We start from the raw sequence: 27,288 nt of genomic DNA on the forward strand, positions 1-27,288 counted from the left end.
AACAAGTTGTGGACAAGTGTTCAAGGCTAAGTAGAGGGCTTTAATTCTTCCTGAGTCAAGGTCCCTGGAAGAGCTTCTTTATTCTGGAGTACATATTAGTATTTTTTAATGATCATAATTAAACCAGAAAGTTGGTCCGTAGTTTTCTGAAGTTATTCGGCGCTGAGCTACAATTTTAGCAAAACACTTAACTATACCTGCACATATTCATTTAGCAGTTTCATATTTACAAATGTGGTAAGTCACGGGGGTGATTAGTCAATCAGCATCTAACTGTCTGATCTTCTAAACAGACATTAATAATACAACCTTACAGTTAAATTACATTTGATACTTTCCTCAAAGTGCTTTCATATACATTACCTCATAGCCATTAAAATGATATGAAATAAAGTCATTTTGTTTTTAAGAAAAAGGAATGTAGGACTAGGGTTTTTTAAAACTTAACTTGATATTTCTTTATACAAAGTACAGACCACTGCTGTGTTGCTGAGGTCTGTCCAAAGGAATAACCCCATACATTTTTTTTTTTTTTTATATCACTGAGCTCTACTGAATGCCTGCTTTGCTAGTGTTGCCATTACTCAACATTCAAGGCCCTCGAGGTCAGAGCGCCAGGAGTGTGTGTGTGCTTTAGAAAGTGTGCGGCACTGTGCAGGCTGATTGTCTATCTGAGCCACTTTTTTTTTTTTTTTTTTTTTTGGGCAGTGTCTCACAAGGCAGCAGTAAGGGCAGAAAGACCCCACAACCAGAAAGTCAAGGGACCTGACCTTAGCCTTGACTCTGCCACTAATTAAGATAATGGGCAGGTAACTTCACCATCCTCTCTTCCAATTTCTGAAGCTATGAAGAAAGGGGTTGGGGTACCAATGGTGTTCCGGCAGTGCTGGATGTCTAAAACACTTGGAGGAATTCTTGGAAAATACACTTGCTGAGACTTCACCCCACTGGGAATTCTGATCTGGGATGAGCCAACACATCAGACTTTGTTAAATTCCAGAGATTCTGTTGCACATCCCTGGCTAAGACTCACTAGACTAAGTGTTAATAATAGTAGTAGCACTGAACATGTATGGAGTGCTCATTATGTGCCAGGCACTCGAGCTAAGAATCTAATATACATTATCTCATTTAATCCTTACAACAACCCTGAGGTAGTTACTATTATCATCCCTGTTTTCCAATGTGGAAACTAAGGCTCAGGAAGGTTAAATGACTTGCCTTCTAGACTGGCTTCAGAGTCTCAACTCTTAGTCACCAGCTATACTGTATCCTTTGAAACTCAAAAGCTCCATGACTTTAGTTAACACGGGCTATGCCTTAGCAAAGTCAGCATCTTTTATTAACTGGGCACTATCTTACCAGCCAATTTTCAACTGAATTGTAAGAAAATTCTAATTTAAACCCCAAAATGCAACTGGGAAAGGATCTCTACTCTAATGATATCAATGAACAGAGGTCATTTGGAAAAACACTAAATTTCTTAGGGCCAATCTTTTTTAAGGCTATTATCTCTGAAAATCACAATGGAAGTCTGTAGGAAAATAGACATGCTTTAATTTTACACAAAGCCTTTTATGAAAATACTTCATGTAAAGCACAATCAAGATGTATTTTACACAAAACACTGCATTTTAAGGTAAGAAATAGAAGCTGAAATCATATTACCTGTACATGAAAGGACTCAAGCTGAGACAGCCCACTGTAGGCATATATAACCACTTTAGAAAGTTGTCAACAACTCGTAGAAGGGCTTTTGCTCCTGCTTTGCTTTTAAACTAGCCAGGTCATGCTTTTAATCTTGAGCAGTTTTCTCTGCTGTGAACTCAAACTTTTAAATTTATATAAGGTTACTTTAAAAATCTGGTCTTTTTCAATTAGAAAAAGGAGCAATCTAAATGATACTTTTATAGTGAGTTGACAGTGCCTCTTTCACCTGAACCCTGAGCCTTCAATACTGAAGTCACACAGTTCAAGCATCACGTGGACAGGCTGTGCTACAATAGTTAATGCTGCTCTGGACAGTGTTGAACAAAAGCAATTTATTTCATAACTTAGTGAGCACCTACTGTAGGCAAGACAGAGAGCCAGGTGCTGCCCCTGAGTGAGACACAGTCCCCACCCTCAAAACTGTTCTGCGGTGAGAGAACCAGGGAGCTTACATACACTCAGTAGTGTTCCTCCAAGGCTTATTTTCAGAGCTCTCAAGGAAAGATCCCTTGCTTTAAAAAAAAAAAAAAAAAAATCCCCTGAAAAAAACAACAATTATAATTAATCCCTCAAATTGCATCCCACAATGACGGATAAACTTAAAAAGCAGCATAATATTCTAAAGTTTTAGCTGTCCCTGCCCACCCTTAAAAGGCAAATTGCTAAAACAATTTCAAGTTTATGGAAATGACTGATGAAGGGGAGTGGCAAAGAAGGAGGTTGGGAGGACCATGGGCCGACATCCTGGTTAAAGGGAAGTCTGGTCTTCTTGACCGACCACTCAGGGAAGGTCAGCCAGATTGCTCACTGCCTGTGCTGCATCCTGTAGGTAACCTACAGTCAGGGCTCACCCAAGCCCTGCCAAGCCCAGGACTGTCTCTTCCCTTCTCATCCTCCTCCTGGCCTGCACCTCCTCTGGAGCAGCCACAGCAAGAATCAAGGTTTCCTTTCTTTCTAATGAAAACTCAGTTTCCTCCTCAAAGAGGACAAACTCTGTCCAAAACATAGTTTTGCCTCCTCAGTATTCTAGCCCCGTTAGCATCATCTCAGCAGTTCCACATTTCCATTATCTGCTACTGAGCAAAGAAGAGAATGAAAACCATTGAACGTAACAACGCTGCAGTGAAGTGGCTCTCAAAGGGATAGCTATACACTTATTTGCAAAACACCCTGGAGAAGATGTAGCATTACCTTCCTTTAACAGATTAAGAGATGGGGCTGTGGCTTGACAGTGGAACGATAACAGAGGCAGGAAGAAAACTCACAGGTCACCAGTGTTCAACTCCTATCTTCCTAAGTTAATATTCGTTTGGGAGGAAAAAATAATGTATTTATTCTTTTGTATCAGGTTCTCCTTGGGCAGGTGAGGGGTGGTGGTCATAAAGCTTTAAAAAGAGAATGAAATATTAAGATTAGACCTGATATCAAGAATATTATCTAACTGCCTAGGTTCAGTTCAATATGATCCTAATTAGCTTCCATAACTATAACTAAATAGGAGAAGGCCTAGTTTTCAAAGGCAAAACATATTTGGGGGTTAAGTCATTATGTTTCTAGGGTTTAATCAGTGTTTCCTTGAAATGACCTGCCCCTTCGATTATGCATTCTTCAAAGAGAGGTGAAGTGACAAAATAAATATCAAAGAGTATTCCCAGTATTTACAGACAAGCACAACCATGAGGGGGAAGGGGCTATGTGAAGGGAGAAGAGTAGGTGGGAGTAATTGGGGGCAATTCATCTGAAATTCACGGAAAGTGAAAGAATATTTCTCCTCCTCCCTACCTAGCCTGGGTCTAAGGTGATGAGGGAGGTGAAAAGTACAGAGAAATGGCCATTGGGACCAAATCAGCTTCTCAAGAACACTTAAAGTCACAGACCTCTGGAGCTGGCCAATGGATTCCAAAAAGAGACCTCCTTCCCTGGCATGTTAGCCGATAAAGAGATGCAGAGCTGCTTAATTCCTTGGCCAGTATGTCGGTTTGCAGGGGCACGGCATCAGAAAAGGATTCCCAAGAGAGCCTGTACGTGACCGCTGTTTTCCATATCGACATTGATTAATGCCCTGAATACTGCCAGATATAAAGGAAGATGGCCCGCCCAGCAGAGAGCAGAGAGGAACCACAAAGGAGACCCCTATGCCTACAATTTATAGATGGGCACCAGCGAGCTAAAAACCAATCCCAGTCCACTAGGAAATAACCTATGAGGGGGAGAAATGACTTCTGCTTATCAGTGGAGATGTGAGGAGGAAGTTTCAATCTCCCTGACTACTTCCTAGCATTCTTTACTTCCTGCACCAATTAACATGCCCATGGTAAAAAGGACAGGAGCATGTCCTCGCAGGCTGACCTGCAGCTTCGACTATGGCGGTGAGCTCTGGAGAAACAGCTGCTTTCAATGGCCTCAAAGGAAAGGTCCCCCTCGGTAACATTCCCAGCTTTCCCTTCTTCACTCCCACCCGATTCATTAGGTGAGGTGGCACGTGACCACCGCCAGTACCTCCTGGAGCCCCAAGACAGTCCCCTTCTTGGGGCGCGGAGTGAGCACCCCGGCCAGTCCACAGTCTGCACACAGGCCTGCAGCCTGGCCCAGAGCAGCCCTGTTTACCCACCACACGTCATCCCACGTAAGAACGGATTGGACTGGGTTCTCTGTGACCTGGCAGACACATGTTCCCTGATGTTCCAGGGCAGCTTCCAATCCTGTCCACCACTGCTCTGCCCCCATTTCATTTCCCTGTCCTATGTGTTTTGCTTTTTGTTATTTTTGAGATGAACCTGTAAACGTGAGAACTCAGAGATCTGAGGTACTTCACATAAACACACTCAAGTATCAGTCTTTCATTTTTTGAAAACAAGAACACAGGAAAACAAGCCCCTTTCCCTCTCCCCTCAGAAATGTGAGCATCTTCCCCTGAGGCTCACAGTGGCTACCTCTGCACCACGTCACTGATTTCCTGGACACATGACAATAAGTTATTAAGGACAGGGTTTGCCCCGGACACCCCGGCAGCAGCTGAAGACACCTGCAGCTCCTGCAGGCTGAGTTCCAGTTTGCTCACAGCCTCTCGGAAGGCAAATTTGTTGCGAGTTTGAGGGATGCAGTCCACATAGCCTGAGCAGTAGTCGAGTAGCTGGTGTCCCGTGTCCACCAGCTGGCTGTTGGGCACAGGTTCCGTGATTGCACTGGACAGTAGGTCAGCACATTCCAGCAGGGCCTCTTTGCTGATTTTGTCTGCTGAGATTTTCTCAGCCACCTGTTTGGTTTTTCTCAGAGCCACTTTAGTACCTGCTGTGCCATTAGCCATTTTGGCTGGTGAGATGGAAGATGTGGGCAGAGGCACTTGAGGTGGAGGCATCACTGGCCTCCCAGCTTTCCCACCGATGGGCACTGCCCCCGGAGCTGCCTTCTTCCCTCCTTCCTGTGTTTCTGGCGTGGGCTGTCCTGCAGTCGGGGCAGTGGGCTCTTCCGTGGAGTCTGAGCACATGGACGGATGCTGCAGTAGTCTCATCACTGGGGGTGGGGGTGGGGCACACTTTGGTTTTACCCGTCGGGGTCGGTCCTTGTCTCCAGAGGATGTGACCTGATGCTCAGATAAGAGTTTGAATTTATTGCCCTGAGAGTCTGTGCCAATGAGCTGCACGTCAGCTGGAGTGTGCTTCAGAGTGGGTGAAATAAGGACTGGCACTTTGTGGTTGTGAGTGGTTGGGAGGGCTGCTGCAGCCTTGGCCGGAGAAGACCAGCCTGTCTGCTCGCCATCCTCTGGGACTCCAGCCATGCCAAGTCGTGCTCCACCATTCCTCTCCTTGCTCTTTGGGGCAGCTGCCACTCCAGCCACCCCCACCGCTGGAGAGTCCTTCTCTGTAATGGCTGGGTCCCCAGAGGGGGTTCTGAGAGGAAGAGCCGTGGCTCCTCTGGGCAAAAGTTTGGCTTTTGGTCTCTCCCTGCTTGGAGCAGCACCTTCCTCTGATTTTTTTGGAAGCATATCATTGGCCCTGTCCACATTCTCTTCTGGCTGAGAAGAGGTGGACACTGTCCTTTCCAGCTGGAGTTTGGACCTCTGGCAGTTCCTGGGAAGGGTCATTGCCATCCTATCCTGCTCTGGAAGCCCTGAGGACATGGAAGATGTAGAGTTTGACCTTGGAAAAGGCTTGGAAGTGTCATCACTGGCTGTGGGTTTACCCGCTCGTAAGCCCAGTGTCTTTTTGATTAAACGTGGTGTAAAGAAGCCTGTAATGCCAGACCACCCACCCCCAGCAGTGCCACTGCCCCCACCCCCGCCACCATCGTCATTACAGAGGTTCCTCTGTGCAAAGCTCCCCCCATAGCACTTGGGTGGCACCAGATTCGCCTCTTGCTGGGCAGGAGTGAAAGAGAACCCATCAGCATGCTGTAGAGAAGCAACAGATGAGAAGTTACCCGTGAGTTCATATTTCTTGTGGGGTTGATTCTCCATTTCTCGGAAGGAACTGCTGCGTTTAGGGGGTGTGGGAGCATTTCTCTTTTTCATGAAGGAGCTGAAGAAGCCTCCCTTCCTATCCCTGGTGAAGCATGTCTCTTTGGCATCTTCCAAGAGGCTGCTGGGTGACTTGTCTCTTTGTTTTCGAGGCAGTGCTGGGGACCCACTAGGGGCCTGTGCACCTCTAATGAACCCTGATAAGAAATGGCCAATCAGTAACGTTAAAGACAGTGATTCCATTACACTTGAGTAACTATGGTTAACTATAAGAGTTTTGTTAGTATCTCTTAAATGTCAGGACTCAGAAGAAATTAATAAATATGTTATCATTTTACACCGATGAGTGTTCCAAATACAACATGTGATATAACTGGGAAGAAACAACGTGCTGGCTTTCACCTTGGCTATTGTCTATTCTCTAAAAGCTACAGCACACCCTGACCTCATCTATCAGGCTCAATGAAGCAGTTTTTCCCAGAAACTGTCAAGAGATAACTGTCTGAGATTGGAGAGTTGAGGAAACAGGGCGAGAGGCCAAGTAGTAGAACGGACAGAAGAGATCAGGACTAATGACGCTGGCATCCCAGAACCAAGGACAAGAGCAGGAGCTGGTTTAATGCTGGCCATTCTCTCCTTGGGGAAGACGGACAGCAAAGTGGAAATAAAGGATCAAACCCCAAGGTTCTGGAAACAGTTTAATTCTACCCGCCTAGTGACCCATACCTGGTGCTGAACTGGAAGCAGAATTTTCTGTGGTGTCCTGTGCCCCTTCGATATTCTCCTTGTTCTCCACCTGCTTCTTCAGCGTCCGGGTCTTGGAAGGAAGTATTGGCAGTCGGGGCAGGTATGGAACAACAGATGAGGAGGAGGCAGCTCTCCCAAGTTCCTCAGCTACCTCTGTGAGGAAGATAAAAGGACTGATGAAAAACAATTTCAGGACACAGAAAAGGTTTTATTTTCAGAAAAAGTATACAACAGGAAAAAAAAACTGGAGAAAAGAGTACTAAAATATACAATGGAATCACAGAGTATGTACTCTTTTATGTCTGGCTTCTCTTGCTCAACATTGTGACTGTGGATTCATTCACATTGTTGCATGTGGCAGGGGCTTTCTCTCATGGTATATTGTTCAAAAGTGTGAATATACCAAAATTAATCCATTCCTCTTTTGATGGATACTTAGGTTGTTTTTAGTTTTTGGCTATTGTGAATATGCTGCTAGGAACACCCTGCTACGTGTCTTTTGCTTCAGAATTGTGTGATTGTCTGCTGGGTATATACCTAGGAGCAGGACTGGTGGGTTATAGGGTGCACATAATTCAGCTTTGTTGGATTGTGCCAAACGGTCTCCCAAAATGGCTGGGCCAATCTATACTCCCATTAGCATTGTATAGTAGTTTTGGTTACTCTGCATGCTTGCCAGAGTTTGATATTATCAGGGGTTTTTTTGTTCAATTTTAATTTGAGCCATTCTGGTGTCAGTCTCTATGGCATCTCATTGTTCTATTTTGGATTTCTCTGATGATGAGTAATGTTCAGCATGGTTTCATGTGCTTCCATATCATTTGGATATCCTTGTTTACTGAGTCCTTATTCAAAGGCTGACCAAAGCAGACAGATTTCTGGAGTTATTTTTATTTTTAGATTGTACCTTATACCAAGAAGGAGGGTAGATGCATTTCATTTCATTCAAATGAAGCAAATGAGGCTCCTGAAAAAGTGCTCACCCTTTTGAACATGGCTATGCATTTTGTGGCTTCTACTGGGGCAAAGACATACTTTGCTACTCATTCCTGAACAAAAATTAAATGGAATCAATGAAATTGTGAAATATTGTGTTTATTTTACATTTTTTGGCAACTATTTAAAAAAATCGACTCCTCCACAAGAATGGATATACAGTATATAACCCAAGCACTGTCAGTGAGATTCCTTTCCTACGCTGCTATGTACAGCAGCTGGCAGACACAGACGTAAGCTATAAAGATATGACCTCAAGGATGCTAGTAACTGTGCCCCGTGCCTCTTGGAATATTCTGAGGATGAGATCAATGTCGAAGCAAAAGTGAAGTGATACTGGGTGGGAGTGGCTGTGGGAAGTAGGAAGGCCCAGAGCCCCTTGAGTCTGTGGCTTCTACTGACTCTGAAGTTCACACCATCCCTCCTTTCCCATGGTTTGGTTATGAGCCAATAAATCCTCCTTTTATTGCTTTCGAAAACTTGAGTTAGATTTCTTCCACTCACAACTAATAAATACATCTTTTTAAGGTAGGAACTGTGTCTTATCCCTATGTCTTCAGTATAGTGCTTGCCAAAGATTAAATGCTTAATAAAATTTGGGTTAAATAATTTTAAATTTCTTGCTTAACAATTCTGAATTGCAATTACCTTTAAAAACTGATAATGGCTGATTTTCTAAAAGGACAGAACATTTTTGAAAGAAGCAGAAATATTTAAGCAAGGATTCAACAGAAGTTAAAAGGTGACACAGAAGCATCAGAGAAGTGGAGCCTGTGACTTGTATCATTCCAGCTCTGCTGTGGTAAAGCACAGAGGGGCCGAGACAGGCAGCTGCTCAAACTGGCCCAAAGGTTGATGTGCAGAAGTTTCAGCTAAGCAAAGGACAAGGAAGAAAATACTTTTCATTCAACTTCAGTGTTATACTTTTCCCTTCTTATCTGAAATGATACATTGCTAACAAAAGATGACAAAATTCAACTTGCCTGATTTCCTTTTCTCATATTTTAAAACCTGAACTTAAGTAGTAAGCTCTGTGTTCAATTATGAAGGAGAAATTTGAACAAATATGTGTGAAATTCTGGAGCTATACCAAAGAATCTAATAATAAGCACAAATAACTAAGAATTCGATGTTTTTAACTCTCTAAGAATAGCCTGTCTATATAACAAGTTTACTGTCTGACTTCTGCATGTAATTGTAGAGGCACTGTCATGCCTACGTGCGCCTATAAATTTGTTTTTCAGATACGAAAAGGCTTCTCACTGTTCATAGCTTAACATGCTCATTTTAAACTATTTTCCATGTCAATATATTTAAGAATATCATTTTAAATATTCCATTATATGAACATAATTAGATTCTTAAATTGTTCTTAATTTTTTAATATTAAAAACTACATGCTGATGTAACATCTTTGTAGCTAAATCTTTATTCATACTCTTATTTCAAGATCTATTTCTAGAAATGAAATTTCTGGATATTGCCTTAATGACTTGATTCTGTCTTTGTAGGTATGGTTCAGGGAGGTGGAATAATCTTCATACTCATTTTTTCTTCCCTTCCATATATGGTAAGTGTTGGTGGTTAAAGAACTACCAAACTTCTTCTCTTTATGAAGAGACTGAATTTCTAATTAAAATACAATTTCAATATTAGAAATGAGCAGAGACATAGAGACATTTAAAAATAGCAAAAAAAAAAAAAAAGAAAGAAAGAAAAAGCAAAGCGAGAATAAAGGCCAAGAATTAATTCAATATCCCGAAACAGAGTCACAAACTAGAAGAATCTACTGTTTTTGAAATATTACCACCCCTAACACCACCCAGAACTGGCCACCAGCTGTAAACTACCAGATTCCCACCTTCAGAAATGCTGGAGTCATGAAACATGGTTTCAAAAGCCTGATGTGTTTCAGCAAAAGATGGCCTGTCAGCAGGGCTCCACTTCCAGCCTATGTAACAAAAGAAGAAAATACTGAAAGCTCCTTTCAAAAATTAAATATCCAATGGCACACCTGCAAGCGAGTCCCAAGCATCATGATGGATGCTACTGAAGGAGAGGTACAGCATGTTCACAATGACAGTGAGGCAGATGCTTCTCAGTTCCAGACTTAAAACTGTGATAAACCCACTTCCTAGGGCTGGTCCTTCTATGTAGCCTCAGCTTCTATTTTCTCTACTACGGGGATAAAGAGGGGTGGGGAGATGCTTTATAAAATGGAAAGTTGGGGCGCCTGGGTGGCTCAGCAGTTTGGTGCCTGCCTTTGGCCCAGAGCATGATCCTGGAGTCCCAGGATTGAGTCCCACATCAAGCTCCCTACATGGAGTCTGCTTCTCCCTCTGCCTATGTCTCTGCCTCTGTGTCTCTCGTGAATAAATAAATAAAATCTAAAATAAATAAAATAAAATAAAATGGAAAGTTTTTTTCTACTAGAAAAATGAAAGAAGTAGAACCTGTATTCAAACTCATTCTAACCTTATAATCAGCTAAGTATAATCAGAAGTATAACAGGATATCAGAAAGGAGGAAGTTAGAGTTCACTTTGACAAAAACAGGACGGTAAGGAAAATAACAAGACATATGCTTCAACACAATGCAATCTAATTCACCACTAACCTTCTAGCTTTCTCATCTGTTAAGAAGTCAGATGCTTTTGTTTATTCAAAGTGGTTACTTTCAGGTACTCTCCAGTCTTTAGCAATCATTTTTATCTAGTTGAAAGCAGCCATCTCCAAACCCAGTTTCTTATTAACCTATTAGAATATGCGAGTGGTTTGGGGAAACCACTTATATGCAATATATGGGCCATGGACAACTGTTATTAGAATTCCAATTAAGACTCAATGGTAAAAAAAAATAAAAAAAAAAATAAGACTCAACGGTTTATTATATATGCCAACTGGCTGATCAATGACCCTTTTTTAAAGATTTTATTTATTTATGAGAGAGAGAGAGCACGCACATGAGTACGGGGAGAGGGGTAGAGGGAGAGGGAGAAGCAGATCCCCCACTGAGCAGGAAGCCCTATTCAGGCTCGATCCCAGAATCCTGAGGTCATGACCTGCACTGAAGGCAGCCTGAGCCACCCAAACACACCTGACCAACACTTTATGTGTCATGAGATTGGATTCAATCTAACACTGAGAGGAAAACTGTTTTCTTATTTTGTTAATCACCCTGAATCACTGACTTAACCCTTCAAAATTAAAATACAAAAAAACTCAAAAAACAAAAACAACAACAACAAAAAAACCACTTACATGCTCTCATAAGTTCATAAACCTTAGGGGGGCATCCTTCAGGTTGTTCCATTCGATATCCTTTTTCCAGTAGATCATACACCTGAGACAGGTCAATACCCGGATATGGTGACATTCCATATGTAGCAATTTCCCACAACAGTACCCCGAAAGCTGCATAAGGGATTTAAAAAAAAGAAAAGTTGAATGTTTCTTCTCTGATCTTTTATTTTATACCATTAGGTAACTTTTCTTTCAAATTTTGGATAACATTCACACTGTTACAACATTAGTATACTCTTCTAATTCTTATAGCTGAACTTGTCCTTCTAAGGTATCTGCCAGAAGAATGCTTCAGGCATAACCTCAAGACAGTTTTCTATAAATTTGCCAATTTTTTTTAAAGATTTTTTTTTTTAATCTGAGACAGCAAGTGCATGAGAGCACACACTCACACCAGTGGGGGCAATGGGAGGAAGGGGTGGGGAACAGAGGGAGAGGATGGTTGAATCCCAAGCAGACTGCCCACTGAGCATGGAGCCCAACACAGGGCTTAATCCCATATCACAAGATACCAAGATCACACCCCAAGCCAAAACCAAGAGTCTGATGCTCAATTGACTGAGCTACCCAGGCACCCCATAAATTCCCCAATTTTTATTTGGATTTCCTTTACTGTAGTGAGGGAGAATAAATTATGACCATAGAAAGTCTGGGACATAACCCAACTACTCTTAGAACAATCTATGATCTATTTAATGAATTCCAGTTTTTACATCAGCAAATATTAAAGGAGTCAAAAAGAAATAAACTAATTTAAAATAAAAAAAAAAACATCACACTAGTGGTGCCAGGATGGTTCAGTTGGTTAAGCATCTGCCTTTGGCCCAGATCATGATCCTGGGGTCCTGGGATTGAGGCCTGTATCAGATTCCCTGCTCAGTGGGGAATCTGCTTCTCCCTCTCCCTCTGTGCTCTCCCTCTCTCAAATAAATAAAATCTTTGAAAAAAGAAAAAAAAAAAACAAAGAAAAAAATCACACTAGAAAAGGAAATTTGCTTGACTTTGTCACACATTATTTCTGAGTTTAAGATTTCTGGTAAAAAGTGACTCAGCATCTTACAACTATTTCTGTTGGTCTACAACCCAAATTTCTTTTTTTTTAATTCAGAGGCAGAGAGAGAGAGAGAGAGAGAGAGAGAGAGAGAGAGAGAGGCAGGCAGAGAGGTAGAGACACAGGCAGAGCGAGAAGCAGGGTCCATGCAGGGAGCCCGATGTGGGACTTGATCCCGGGTCTCCAGGATCACACGCCAGGCTGTAGGCGGCGCTAAACCGCTGCGCCACCGGGGCTGCCCCCAAATTTCTATAGACTTGTTCAGTCCATGAGCCCCTGCTAAATCTGCTTTTCATGACAACAGAAACAAGATGAGTTAGTTACAAGGACAAAGTCTAAATGCAATTCCATCATGCTTTCCTTGAAAAGAAGAGGCTACTCTGTGTCACAGTACTCTGGAAACGAGCAATAAAACCTAATATGGAAAACAGGAAGCTTTGCAAAGAGAGGATCAATAAAATTCCAATGCAATCCAAGATCTAGACTGTGAGCCCTTTGAAAGTGGGGACTTTTTTTTTCCACTTTCTTCTTTACACTACTTTCTATGCTAAGTGACTAACACAATGCCTGGCAGATAGTAGGTATTAATAAATTTTTGCTGAATGACTGATAAAGGATGGAGGATAAAGGCAGAGTTTACTGATCACACAAATGAGAAGCTCTAAAGAACTAAAAACATTTATTAAAAACATAAAATGTCAGACAAAGAAAAAGTCCCTTCCAACCTTACCCCAGACGTCAGATTTAATTGAGAAGGTATTGTAGGCAAGACTCTCTGGTGCTGTCCATTTAATAGGAAATTTGGCTCCAGCATGAGCAGTATACGTGTCTCCAGTCATCAATCTACTTAAGCCAAAGTCAGCCACTTTTACCACATGGTTTTCTCCCACTAGGCAGTTACGGGCTGCAAGATCTCTGTGGAAAAGAGAACCCTAATGTGATTCATTCAGATGGTGAGAAAACGACCATGAATGCTCTATTCTTGGTCCTTTGTGCTACAAGTAGAGTTGGTAAGTCCATGCTGACAGATATAGTATTATTTTATGATAACTGCTAACATGGTAAAAAGCCACGAATTATATATCACTTGTAAAATAGTCACCAACAGACAGTTATCTGATACTAGAATAAAAAAGACTTCAGAAAATGGGTTCCTATTTATAAGTACACTGGGACAGGTTGCAGAGGTGAGCAAAAGACGCTTTTCTACAGGGGTTTACTTTAACTTCTTTAATAAGACAGAAAGCTATTGTTAAAATTAAGCCATTAGATGGAGAAAAAGACTCTTGGATATGGCCCAACAAAATAAAAAGCATTCTGTTCTGAGAATTAGCAAAAGCCCCTCATTAATACTTTCACCAGAATACAGCAGATTTATAAGTTGGAAATGGCATCATAGTGGGCAGGTCCTGTGAAAGAGAAAATTGCTTTTCTGAGTCATCTGGAAATTTCCGGGAAGGCTCTCACATTCTTTTCTGTATTTGCACATCAAGCAAGGTTGCTTCATGGTTAGTCATAGGCAATAATCAGGCTTTACGAACCTATGGATGAAATTCTTCTTCTCTAGATATTCCATTGCAGAAGAGATCTGTGTGGCCATGTACAGCAGGACAACTGCAGTCACTTCTTCTCGGCTGCATTCGCGGAGATAATCAAGCAAGTTGCCGTATGGCATGTACTCAGTCACAATGTAAAACGGTGGCTCCAAAGTACACACACCTGATAGTTGAAGAAGAGAGCTTGTTTTATTAGTATATATCCAAAAACTCCCAACCACTTCAATAAGAATAACAGACACATTTTATTTTTTTTTTAATTTTTATTTATTTATGATAGTCACACAGAGAGAGAGAGAGAGAGAGAGAGAGGCAGAGACATAGGCAGAGGGAGAAGCAGGCTCCATGCACCGGGAGCCCGACGTGGGATTCGATCCCAGGTCTCCAGGATCGCGCCCTGGGCCAAAGGCAAGCGCCAAACCACTGCGCCACCCAGGGATCCCATAACAGACACATTTTAAAGTCTAGCTCAGCAGTAATCTTTTCCCTTCTTGCTACCACATTCCCTGAAAATAACACAGCAAAGTTAAGAAAAACGTGGTTTGGTAAGGGAGTCTTGTCTTCTTTGACATCATTCTTTGGAAATCATATGCATCTGAGTATGTGCCTGTTTGGGCAAAAGCATTAATTCCATAAGGGGTCTAGAAAACTGAACTGTCTTGAGTTCTATATGTGCCTGTGATTCCCATCCTCACCAGCACACTAACAATGTTTATCGAAAAGTAACAGCAATTGTATGTATGTTGAAGACTGTGTGAGCCTACCCTGTATCATCCTTTGTAAAAAGACTGTTTTCACAGTCAAGGATTTCAATGATACATGGCAAATTCCTTGTAAAAAATCAACAAGAAACTCTTTCCTTTGGGATAGTTTTGGCTCAATGTGAATACCCAAGGAAACTGGCCCTCCTTTATAAAGGGCAAGGGGTTCAGTCAACACTTTCTTTGTGACCTGAACAGGTGAGAAGCCATTGTATCACAGCACAGCACTTTCTGCTGAGCAAGGTAAACCAGTGTGGTCACAATTTTTATCCGCTTCTTTTCAACTGTTCTTTCTTTAATGTCGTTTTATTTTGTAAAAATATTTTGCGACAGTATTTGGTTTGGTATAATTCTGAGTGATTCTGAACTTGAATTGGGGCAGTTACCACAAGCTGGGCAGTTTTATTTATTGTAATCAATCCAGGCCACTGTTTCCCAGGCAATTTTTATTAAAAGTTTTTTTTTTTTTTAAGATTTTACTTATTTATTCATGAGAGACACAAGAGAGAGAGGCACAGACACAAGCAGAGGGAGAAACAGGCTCCATGCAGGGAGCCTGATGCAGGACTCGATCCTGGGTCTCCAGAATCACACCCTGGGCTGAAGGTGGTGCTAAACTGCTGAGCCACCTCATTAAAAGTTTTAAAAATTAATTTATGTATGTTTGTATATAATCTTAACACCAAACATGGGGCTCAAACTCGAGATGCCAAGGTCAAAAGTTACATGCTCTACTGACTAAGCCAGCCAGGTGTACCATTCTAGGGCAATTTTTGAACACAGAGCCTGCTGATTAAAATAACCACCATTTGCTGAAGTATATTTGTACTTGGAGCTTCCACCATGATGATTCGGAAGCAGCATCTGGAGATGACAGGGCCAGGGAATGCACTTATTGTTCAGGCAAGCTTCCTTACCTAAGAGTTGGACCAGATTAGGATGCTTGATTTCCTTCATCACTGCAGCTTCCTTCAAGAACTCCTCCACTTCCATGGTGTCTTCCTGGAAAGGGGGGGGGGGGAATTAGAGAAAAACAATAAACAAACAAAACAGAAGAGGGACAAACCCCCATTTTAATCATTTGAGTCAATTCACAATCCTAATATTACAGCTTTAAATGGGGCTATCTTTTGAATATTTTAGCAGATTAAGGCAACTTTATCAGAACCTAATAATATGCCCCAGAGACATTCAATTAAGAAAGAAAACATCCCTAAATTTACCCAATTGGAAAATGGAGTGAAAATTAGCAGGGCAAGCAAAATTCAGCCATCATATCCCATCACAAGTGAGGCCTGGGAGAGCTGGATGGATTACTCAGTTCTGAGAGTTTACTTCCCTAGATAGCTCAGCCTTCAAAAGAGGAGACAGAAGAGTTAGCTATTCACACATCTGTCTTCCTGACAAATTCCTTAAGGAGCAATACACATTTGCAAAGCCATGCATATTGTCTCACACTCAAAATATGCTTAAACGCTTGCTGACCAGAACTGATTACTACTCAAAGCCAAAGAGCAGCCCCTTACCCATGATATGCCAGAGCTATGGAGGCACATGGGAGATGTTCAGAGAATGGAAGGACAACTCTGTCATTAGCTACTAGGATACTTAAAGATGACAGCAGTATCAGGAAGATTTCTGTGACTACTAGCAACAAGAAGAAGGGATCTAATCTTAAAGAGACGGGGAGAGTATGAGACAGCTCAAGGACAGGAGAGAGAACCCATGATTCTTGAACACTGCATGAACAATTCCGTCCAGCAGGGGTCATTCTCAAAATAGTTTCTTTTGCTTTTCTAACTTATAATCTGCTCCTAACCTTCCACTAAGACCTACATCAGCAGCCTTCAGAAACATATCTTCCCCACATGTGGGTTTCACAGAGTTGCAGTGAATAATCTGCCCCTGCACTGTCAGCTTTGGCACTAAGGTTTATCACCAATTTGCTGATGTGCTTGGCATCAGTGGGTGGAAAGTGTTCCAAAGTTAAAGAAGGACACACTCATATTTCCAAGTGATTCAGCACAAAAAGAAAAAAAAAAAAAAAAAAAGCCTGGAAACTGTAATTCTCAGCAACTCACCTTCAATGTTTTCACAGCAACCGTAAGGCTGTATTTCTTCCAGACGCCAACATAAACTTCTCCATACTGACCACCCCCAAGTTTGTGCTTCATGGTAATATCTGTTCGTTCCATTTCCCACTTGTCATGGATAGGGGACACACCATAAACTGTGGGCTTATTACACTTGGGTGCTGGGTAATGTAATGTTGTCACCAGCCCATCAGCCACCGTGGAGTGATGGTGCACGAGCTCTGCCAGGGTGCTAAAGCGGCTCTCGGCAGTGACATACACCTGGTGAGAAAGGCAGGAGAGATGCTAAAGCAACTTGAAAAGTCAGAAAAACCTTTTTCAAAGGCCATTATTTCACTGGTCTGAAGATATGAAGATAGGAAGTTATCTTATGGAGGTAAATATAAGAATTAAATGATGAGGAGAGGGGTGCCTGGGTGGCTCAGTGGTTAAGTGTCTGCCTGTGGCTCAGGTCACCATCCCAGGGTCCTGGGATCAAGTCCTACATCCGGTTCCCCAGAGGGAACCTGCTTCTCCTTCTGCCTAGTTTTCTGCCTCTCTCTGTGTCTCTCATGAATAAATAAAATCTTTTTAAAATAAATAAGTAAGTAAGTAAGTGAGAAGGGGAAACACAGAACTTCAGTTTAGTCCTCTTTATATGACTCTTTCCAGACTTCCTAAAGAAGTTCCAGTCTCGGGGGAAAAGCTTCCAAGCTATCATTCTGGATCACCAAGATCACTGGTCTTCAAATACTTTGAAGCAACAAGACTGTGAAACCCAAATACATAAGACAGAGATACAGATCCTAAAGTAGGCAAAGGGAGTGACTTGGCGCCTCTGAAAGGCCATGAAATCCCACCTTAGAATCTTGCATAGAACATAACTTGAGAACCACTAGTTTCCATTTTTTCGGTAGTAAGAAAGTATTGAAGGATCTTATAATTTTTACTTAATTAGGATGTGCTTTTGAGTAGCTAGGCCATTTTTTAAAAAGCCACAGTTTTATTTCAGAGTTGTTAACAAAATAGTATTTAATTTATGACAACTAATTAAAGTATAAAAGATGAGCAGTCTCTGAACCCCATCTCCCAAGGGAGCTAGCTTGCTTATTGTTTCTTAAGAAATCTGTGTGTACACAGAAGAATATGTAACACATGCAGAATTGATCACTTTTACAAGGTGAACTCACCCACATAAACCTCTCCCACATCAAAAATTATAAATAGCTAAGCTATTCACTACTTCAGATAACCACTCTGCTGACTTCTAACACCTTAGATTAGCTTTGCCTGCTTCTGACTTAAACAAATGGAATCATATAATACACACGTTGTGCCTGCTTTCCTCCAACTTTTATTTACTGTGATATAATTCACATACCATAATATCCACCATTTTCAAGCATACAATTCAGTGGCTTTAATACATCCACAAAGTTGTCCAACCATCACCACTATGTAACTCTAGAACATTGCCATCAGCCTACAAAGAAACTCCAAATCATCAGCAGCCATTTCCACTCCCCTCACACCCATCCCCTGACAATCACGAATCCCTTTCAGTCAGCTTTACATGTGTGAGACTCACCTACAACATAGGTCAACACACTTTTCTGCAGAGGGCCAGAGAGGAAATATTTTAGGCTCGTGGCCATAGTGCCTCTGTCATAACTACTCAAAAAAGCTGCTCTAAGAATGAGAAAGCAACCATAGATAATACATAAATGGGTGTGGCTATGTTCAAAAACATTTTATTTATAAAAACAGGCAACTGGGTGGGCCACAGATTTTCCTCAGACCATACAGCAGTACCACATTCATTTTTTTGTTGCTGTATGAGATTCTATTTTATGAATATACCATAATTTATTAATTCATTCTGTTGTTAGATAAGTATTTCTAGTTTGGGGCTATTACAAATAATGCGACTATGAACATTCTGTACATGTCTTCTGTACACATATGCACTCATTTCTCTCGGGTATATAATGAGAAATAGAGCTGCTAAGTCTCTCCTGCATTATCACTTATCTGATTCTATGTGGTTTCATCAAAAGACAATATGTCTGTAGGGTAATGCAAAAGAGAAAGAGAATTAATAATTATTTCCTACTATTGTACCAGCCATTATGTCTTAAGGAAATTATTTCATTTAATCCACAGGACGAGCCAAAAAAGAGGATGATGGCAGCCCGGGTGGCTCAGCGGTTTAGTGCCGCCTTCAGTCTAGGGCGTGATCCTGGAGACCCAGGATCGAGTCCCACGCCAGGCTCCCTGCATGGAGCCTGCTTCTCCCTCTGCCTCTCTCTCTCTCTCTCTGCCTCTGTGTGCGCGTCTCTCATGAATAAATAAAATCTTTAAAAAAATAGGATGAGAAATTGGAAGCTTATGTAAGGACACAAAGTTAGTAAATATAAATGGTGGAGTTACACAGCAAAGCAGGTCTGCTTGCTCCAAAGTCTGTGCTTTCCCCTACTATGCATATCACATAGATGGAAAAAAAAGAACAAATGATTTAATATAAATTTACTGTTGAATAGAACTGACATAAATCTATGCTTCACAATGTATAAAGCAAAACAGCTCCATTCTAACACAACCACTCTACAATGGTTAGTCTTTCCAACATGTACATTGCTAAATGTGTGATTAATCTACTTATATTAACATACATGAATGATCAATCCCAGTCTCAGAAACCAAAATTCTTACTCTGTGAACTTTCTGGTAGAGATTATAATTCTCATAGAGCCAAGGCTTAATTTATCAATTCTGTACAACATATTGGATGTACCTGCATATATCTATGTGCTGATGATGACTAGAACAGCTACCTTAATCAGAAGTTTCCTTCATTCAAATCTATCATTAAACTATTAATGTAATACTGTTTTTAATTTCCATTACCATATTTTTCAAAAGAGCAATCTTTCACATGCCAAACAGCCCAAACTTTACATCAGTGATTATTTCGTTTCATGTCTGACATAAAAACAATATTCTTTAGTCATTCTGAGTATTTTTTCTAAAGAACAGCCAGTCCACACCTAGAGGAGGTGCTGGCCAGTCTTACCTTGCCATCTGTGGTGGTATTGATCCTGTAGTGATACACACGCCCCTCATACCTGAGCGAGATTGACAGCTGCCCGGGGCTGCTCTCACTTTCTCGCACCAGGAAACTGCCATTGATTAGACTGCTGAGCAGATACTCTGCTGCACTGCGCGACACAGGTCCATGGTACCAGGAATGTTTTTCCAAGCTGTTCACTGGGGTGATGTAGTTGCTTGGCACCCAACCTTGTCCATTCTTGGAGCGAACTTCACTCCATTCCCCATTCTGGTTGTAACCAAGGACTCGTAACTTTTCACCTAGCCATAAAGTCATCAGAAAAGAGATATTAAGGGCTTTATCTCAAACAGCAGCCTACTGTCAAACTCAGACCTCAGTGAAAAACAATCAGTAACTTTCATGCCAACATTTAAAAAAAAAAGAAAAGAAAACAAACTTGGCTGCTCATCCTATCCTGACTGATTTCTTTAGCTTGTAAGCTTAAACAAAAGCAGCATAGTCAGAAATAACCTTCTGGCATTTACTAACAGTTTTTACACCAACTAAAAAAATGTCATTAGGAAACTCCACATGTGGCATAGTACAATGGCATACAAAGAAAGAAAGGTTATGGACCCATAACAACAGAGAACACACTGATAGTTGCCAGAGGGGAGAGGGTTGCCAGAGGGCAACCGGCAAAGGGGTGAAGGGGACTGAGAATCCCTTTAGAGAATGAATAAATCATCAGGATAAAATATACAGCATAGGAAACAGTCAATGGTATTGTAATATACTGCAATACAGCATCGCATGGTGACAGACGGTAGCCACACTTGTGGTAAGCACAGCATAATATATAGAGTAAATCACTGTATTATATACCTGAAAGTAATGTAATATCGTATGTCAACTATATATACTTCGGTTAAAAAAAAAAAGACAGAAAGGTTATTCTGGAAAAGTAGAGAGTCTTATCCCTCAAAAAATTTTTCTTTTTTTCTCATAACTGTTTGTCAAGGAATGTATCTTATTTATGGTTCAATGTTAGTAACAATCAAGGATTAGGGATAGTGAAATAAGAAGTTACTTCTAAATTTCAGTTAGCACCATGGCAACAAAATCATCTACGTAAAAAACAAACAAACAAAAAAAGAAAAAAGAAAATAGAAGCACAACCACAGGGCTTTCAGCAATGTTTTCAGTAAGAAAACTGCTTGGGGGGCAGGCAGTTAGAACTCCCAAAGCACATTCCAGGACTCAAGTTTTAACAGTTATAATTTCCCAACTTCCCTCCCATTCCCCATGAATATGAGTCAGTCCTATTCATTCCTCTAAAATTAGTGTGTGGGAAGGGAAGCTGACACTGAAGCTGGAACCCAAGACAAGTTACTCAGAACGTCTTTGCTTGTTATCAACGTCAATGTCCTTGACTTCTCTATTAAAGTTATGAATGTCAACTTTAAACTCCTAATAGACATTTTGCCCCTAAACCTGCAGCTCAAACAAAACAGGAAAGATGAAAGACATACCATTAGTAATAACTAATAATCTAAAGAAATATTATAAGGCCTTAGGCTCTGATCTCTGAGAGATGCAAGCCTTCCTTCAGAGTTCACACCTACGTCCCTGTATCTGCAGAAGAAAAGCAAACCCATTACAAGCACATGGTCCACTAGTTATCAGGCAAAGGCCACTGAGGAAAAGCTCAAAATCATTATTCTGTCAGTCATCGAACTTTTCCAGCAGTCCACAGAAATGTTTACCATAGGATAACTTTATCAGCTCCCACTGTCTCACTATTGACACCTGGATATGAGACGTTTAATGACAAAAACATAGGAGTATTTATTTATAAAACATACATATGTACAGCTGGATAGATAGGAATATGTGTGGTATGGTTGTGGAAATACACCAGTGTGCAGATAAATACACTTCCCTGCAGAGGGAAAAAAAACAAAACTCAGTGCTACCAGAAAAGCTAAATAAAACTTGTTCCTCTAGAGCTTTCTCTACTGTACCACAAGAACTAGAAAAAGTAAAGATCAAGTATATCACTATTGCTTCCTTATAAATAACTGGTAATGGCGGGTCAAAAACCCTAGGTTTTTGTTTTCCTCATTTTTGGAAGTTAGGAGGAGAATTTTCTATTCTGGAAATTTTGAGTCCCATGGGAATTGACTAGTGGAGATGTATACATTGGTCCTACTGACATAGAAATGCTGGGAGAACTCTGTTTTTTAATTCAAGCAAAAAGCAATCTTCAAAGAAGGAACTAAAATAAGTATCCTTATTTTTCAAATATATTTTCTTATCCTTTAAAATAAAATAGCGTTAGTATGACACCATTTTATATCAAAGAAAAAAAAGGGTAGAAAAATCTGGCATTTCGTGGGTTTTAAGACAAACCTCTGTTCGCCAGGAGAGAACAAGAATCCTAGCCCTTGAGCTGCACACTAACAGTTGCCATAACTGGTAACTGAGGCATCAACAGACTTTCTTTATCGATGTTTCCTTGGTAACTGAGTTATCCTGGAAAAAAGTGACATGAAAAGTGTATCTAGGAAAGAATGTTCTGAGTCACTGCTTCACAAAGTTCTCCACTGAAGTATCAGTAAAGGTAAAAGAATGTGTTGTAGCCCAAAGAGACTACTGCAGAGTATAAAATTCTTTGAAGACTTTTGTTTTATCCTAGAACTTTGTGTAAAATTTTCCCTTGATGCATAACACACACACACACACAATCACACTATCATCACTATCCCTCCCCCAAAAAATTGCCCAAAGCCTTCAAGTAACTTGACATTAGGAAATCACACACATTACTTTTTCTGTACCTTTGAAACTTCCCGGCACAGGTACATGTATGTGCCTCACACCTACTCCGGGACACATCTACACCCCAGTTTGAGTTAAGAGTTTCTGATTTTGATTAATGTGGCTGGTTTTAAAAAAACAGATGCATATAAAAATTTTATTAAAGGATAACATTCCCTGAAGGGAGGCCTGTCTTAATTTGGTGTATTCACTCCCATTTAATACCTCATTCTGAACCTTACAAATAAAAGGTATGTGTTTGACAAATTATTTAAATTATGATTTCATTTGGGCAGCTCCGGTGGCTCAGCGGTTTAGCACTGCCTTTGGCCCGGGGCCTGATTCTGGAAACCCGAGATCGAGTCCCACGTCGGGCTCCCTGCATGGAGCCTGCTTCTCCCCTCTGCCTGTGTTTCTGCCTCCCTCTCTCTCTCTCTGTGTCTCTCATTTTTTTTTAATTTTTTTTTAATTTTTTTTTTATTTATGACAGTCACAGAGAGAGAGAGAGAGGCAGAGACACAGGCAGAGGGAGAAGCAGGCTCCATGCACCGGGAGCCCGATGTGGGATTCGATCCCGGGTCTCCAGGATTGCGCCCTGGGCCAAAGGCAGGCGCCAAACCGCTGCGCCACCCAGGGATCCCTGTGTCTCTCATTAATAAAATTTTTTTTTTAATTATGATTTCATTTAAGTTAAATTATAATTATCCTGAAGAGGCACCTGTGGCTCAGTCAGTTAAGCATCTGCCTTTGGCTCAGGTCATGATCCCAGAGTCCTGGGATCAAGACCCAAGAGTCCGAGCTCCCTGCTCAGGAGGGAGTCTGTTTCTCCCCTTGCCCCTCCCCGTCCCTTCATGCTCTGTCTCTCTCACATATATTTAAATAAAATCTTTTTTAAAAATTATCCTGAAATAGGGACACCTGGGTGGCTCAACAGTTGGGCATCTGCCTTCAGCTCAGGGTGTTATTCCGGGATCCAGGACTGGGGTCCACATCGGGCTCCCTTCGGGGGGCCAGCTTCTCCCCCTGCCACAGGCCTGTGTCTGTCTCTGTCTCTCTCTCTCTGTGTCTCTCATGAATAAATAAATCTTTAAATAAAAAATTATCCTGAAATATATTTTTTCCCAGTAGGAGGCTTTCATAGTTTCAAAAGAACAAACTTACTCAGATTAGCAATCCAATTCAAGGACATAATGAGAATGCCCCATGCTTCTTTCTTTCATTCATTCTTTTTAAAGTAATCTCTACAACCCAATGTGCGGCTCAAACTCATAACCCCAAGAGGCACAGACCTCTTTCTCATACAAGTTCCACATTTTCTATCTCTTTGTTCAAGAAACTAATAATGGATTATTTTACTTGGTCATGTTCTTAGAGCTTCCTTTTAAAATAATAAAATAATAGAAAATAAGAAAAATAATAAATATAATAAACTACTACCCTCTTGACATCATTACTACTAGAAATCGTTCCTATTACTCCATTCACTAAGCCATATAAACACAAATGAGAGATTTGTCTTGGCCAGTGCTACTCAAAGCAGGTCCACAACAAGACATGACACTTGTGCTGGAATATGTAATCACTGGACTACTTTCTTCTTGTTGAAGGTCTTGCTAAAAAAGGAATGAAAAAAAGAAAGAGAAAGAAAGAAGAAAGAAAGAAAGAAAGAAAGAAAGAAAGAAAGAAAGAAAGAAAGAAAAGAAAAGAAAAGAAAAAGAGAGAAAAAGAAAGAAAGAAAGAAAGAAAGAAAGAAAGAAAAGAAAAGAAAAGAAAAGAAAAGAAAAGAAAAGAAAAGAAAAGAAAAGAAAAGAAAAGAAAAGAAAAGAAAAAGTCAGCTGAACTAAGTGGGTATACTTAGTGATGTAGTTGGTTTACATACTGGGAACAAGTTCTTTATCTTAACAATGAGAACTGGTAATGAACTATTCTCAGACAGGAAGTCAGCCACAGACAACACTTTGAATAGCACCAGGCACTGGCAACATGACTCATCTCAGCCACAGCTCAATTAGAAGAGATGTACATAGTAAATCTTACCGTCACATAAGATGAATGCTGGCATATTACATGTAGAAGTGAATTCTGAGAATGAGAAAATTATATATATATATACATATATAGACAATATACATATACATACAATTATGTGTATTTATATGTGTTGTGTGTGTGGTGTGGCTGACCAGTATATATATATTATATATATATAATACACACACACCATGTGGCACTTTTTTTAAAGTACTTTATCTCCTCTTACCCTTAATAAGCCGTATAAAGAAGACAAACTAACATTATCCCATACATAGGTATTTTTAAAAAACAAAAACAAAATAAAACAAAAATAATGAACCCTGAAGTATCTGGGCAAAATCACCTAAAATCTCACCTTTAGTGATGCTGAGTGTGTTATCACCACTTGCTACAAAATCATAAAGTGCAACAAAGAGATTAGGGTCACTCTCAGTGGCTCCAAGTAAGTTCTCCTTGGAGCTCCACCTGATGGCTTCGTTCAGTGCCTGGGGTTCAACATCACAACCATAGGGGCGGTGCAAGGCTTCTGAAAGACATAAAAAGAGAAAGGAATTCACAGTAAGTTCAGCAGTTAAAAATTCATTTGAATTCAGTACATACATAGTATTGTAGCTGCTGGCTTGCATATACTGATGGCTCCAGGGTGGAAAAGAACTATATAATATGGAGTCATGAAGAATAAGCAAGTAGCTCTGTCTCCTAAGCATGAGAGAAATCTATTTGTTGAAAATGTGACAAGACAAAGAAAAGATCACAAAATGAGCATTTAGTTGTGATTTATATGCATTCACCAAAATAAGAAATAAACAGAAAAAGCAGTTTCCTCAAAATGGAAAAAAAAATGTCAAAAGAAATAGCAATTCATTTTATAAAACATATAGGCTATTTTGTGGTGGTGGTGGTGGTGGTTTTATAAGTCCTCCCACACTACCCTTCTTCCCTCTCTCCACATAAAACAAACTGTGGAAAAGATAACAGACTTTAAGAAATATGTTTGCATAAATTTAGATCCTCTATTTACATATAGAAAAATTATATAAATAGTGCTTCCAGAAAAAAACAAAAATACAAAAATAATATGTTAACATAAAAATGTTTTGGTTTAATACAAATATTCTTGGCACTCCAAAATACCTTTGTATTATGTCTATAACAGCTTCCAATTGTTAATTGTTTTAAAAGTTTTTACCTTATTTTCTTTTCCTAGGTGGTACATTTTCCTAAGTATCTTAATTGAGAGCTCATTGAAGGCTCTAGAAAATATCACCAACAATAGCCATTTGAGTGACTACCATGTGTAATGGTTGAAGCCTTGTAAAAGACCTGGTTTTTTCCTCAGGCTTTATGGGTTCCTAAATTTAGTCACATTACACAAACAGGTCATCCCTATAAAGATCACCTGCTTCTCATAGCCCAGGTCACTTGCACAAAAAATACACTATGCCTTCAGTAATGATTTTCTCAATAACAGGAACTTTATAGCGGCTATCTGCCACCATCCAACTACTTATTGTGATATAACAACACTTTTCTAATCGTGTCTCTCTCTCCTTCTCCCTCTACTCATTTTTTAACTTAAAATTGACTTTATTATATTTGAAGGAGAAAACCCCTTGAATCTGGGTTTTATTTCTTTTCAAACCCACGCCCTCCTCTCCATCTCTACTGCCAATGCCTCAGATCAGATCCCCACCATCTCTCACCTGGACTACTGCCTCCAGTCTTGTCTCCCTCAAAGCCATCCTCCACACAGCTGGCAAAGTGATCTATTTAAAACAAAAATTTGACCATGTCACTCTTCTTAAGATCCTTCAACAGTTCACCACCAAGCTAAAATCTCTTTAATGGCCTTTAAGGTCTTTTATGATCAGTTCTCTACCTAACTTCTCCAGCATTACCTTTTCCCACTCCACATCTCAAATTCTAAACTTTAACACATACCATGACACTTCCTGCTTCTTTGTGTCTTTGTTCAGGTGACCTGGCTACCTGCAATGTGATCTCATCCCACCCTTCTTTTGACTGGCTCACTTCTACGCATTTTATAACATTCAGTTCCAATGTAACCTCATCTGGGAAACCTCACCTGCTCCCCGCTCCCTGTGTTCTCCAAAGCATTACAATTGCTGCATTTGTACCCTCTATCTTCATCTTTACAATATCCTCTATTGATGTTTATTTCCCAAACCTTACAATGTACTCCTTGGCATATGAACTGTATCTTTTTCCTAGCAAGAATACATAATATGTATTCAATACATGCTGACTGAATGAATGACCAAATTATACAAAAATATAAGTAATGGGAAATAATGAGATGCATTTTAATCTTAAAACAGCATTAACTGGGGATCCCTGGGTGGCTCAGCAGTTTGGCACCTGCCTTTGGCCGGAGACGTGATCCTGGAGACCCAGGATCGAGTCCCACATCAGGCTCCCTGCATGGAGCCCGCTTCTCCCTGTGTGTCTCTCATGAATAAATAAAATCATCAATCAATCAATCAATCAATCAAACAGCATTAACCAATGTTTTAAAAATGGCTTCATGACGGTCTACAGAAATTTCTGTAGTAGGTTAGATGTGTAATTTTCCTAACAGTTTTAGAGTTTACTTCATCACATTTCTTGCTCCTCTTAAAAGGAATTTATTTTTACAATTTCAGAATTAAATTTTGTTCACATTAATAATACTATGACATGTCTGAAGGTATGCCCAGATGTCCTAAAAAGTTAA

The 27,288-nt window shown here is 40.4% G+C and overlaps 1 protein-coding gene across 6 annotated transcripts in view; it reads right to left on the bottom strand.

Moving 5' to 3' along the window:
- Positions 1-604: 604 nt before the first annotated feature.
- ABL2 (ABL proto-oncogene 2, non-receptor tyrosine kinase) overlaps positions 605-27,288 on the bottom strand; it is a 113,797-nt gene continuing 87,113 nt past the window's right edge. For 2 of the 6 annotated variants that reach the window (XM_072733118.1, XM_026001222.2), the window contains exons 2-13: positions 26,258-26,320; positions 24,910-25,080; positions 19,725-20,020; positions 16,661-16,933; positions 15,497-15,581; positions 13,804-13,981; positions 12,993-13,177; positions 11,170-11,322; positions 9,771-9,860; positions 6,893-7,066; positions 6,130-6,363; positions 605-5,820 (exon numbers count right to left, since the gene is read on the bottom strand). In XM_072733118.1, the coding sequence (XP_072589219.1) occupies positions 4,640-5,820; positions 6,130-6,363; positions 6,893-7,066; positions 9,771-9,860; positions 11,170-11,322; positions 12,993-13,177; positions 13,804-13,981; positions 15,497-15,581; positions 16,661-16,933; positions 19,725-20,020; positions 24,910-25,080; positions 26,258-26,320 (3,083 nt within the window). In that variant the 3' untranslated portion in view covers positions 605-4,639. Of the gene's footprint in view, positions 6,364-6,892; positions 7,067-9,770; positions 9,861-11,169; positions 11,323-12,992; positions 13,178-13,803; positions 13,982-15,496; positions 15,582-16,660; positions 16,934-19,724; positions 20,021-24,909; positions 25,081-26,257; positions 26,321-27,288 lie in introns of all 6 variants that reach the window. The other 4 variants (XM_072733116.1, XM_026001220.2, XM_072733119.1 and 1 more) reach the window with 3 other exon arrangements.

The sequence above is a fragment of the Vulpes vulpes genome, chromosome 13 (assembly GCF_048418805.1).
Source record: "Vulpes vulpes isolate BD-2025 chromosome 13, VulVul3, whole genome shotgun sequence".
Taxonomy (NCBI): Eukaryota; Metazoa; Chordata; class Mammalia; order Carnivora; family Canidae; genus Vulpes; species Vulpes vulpes.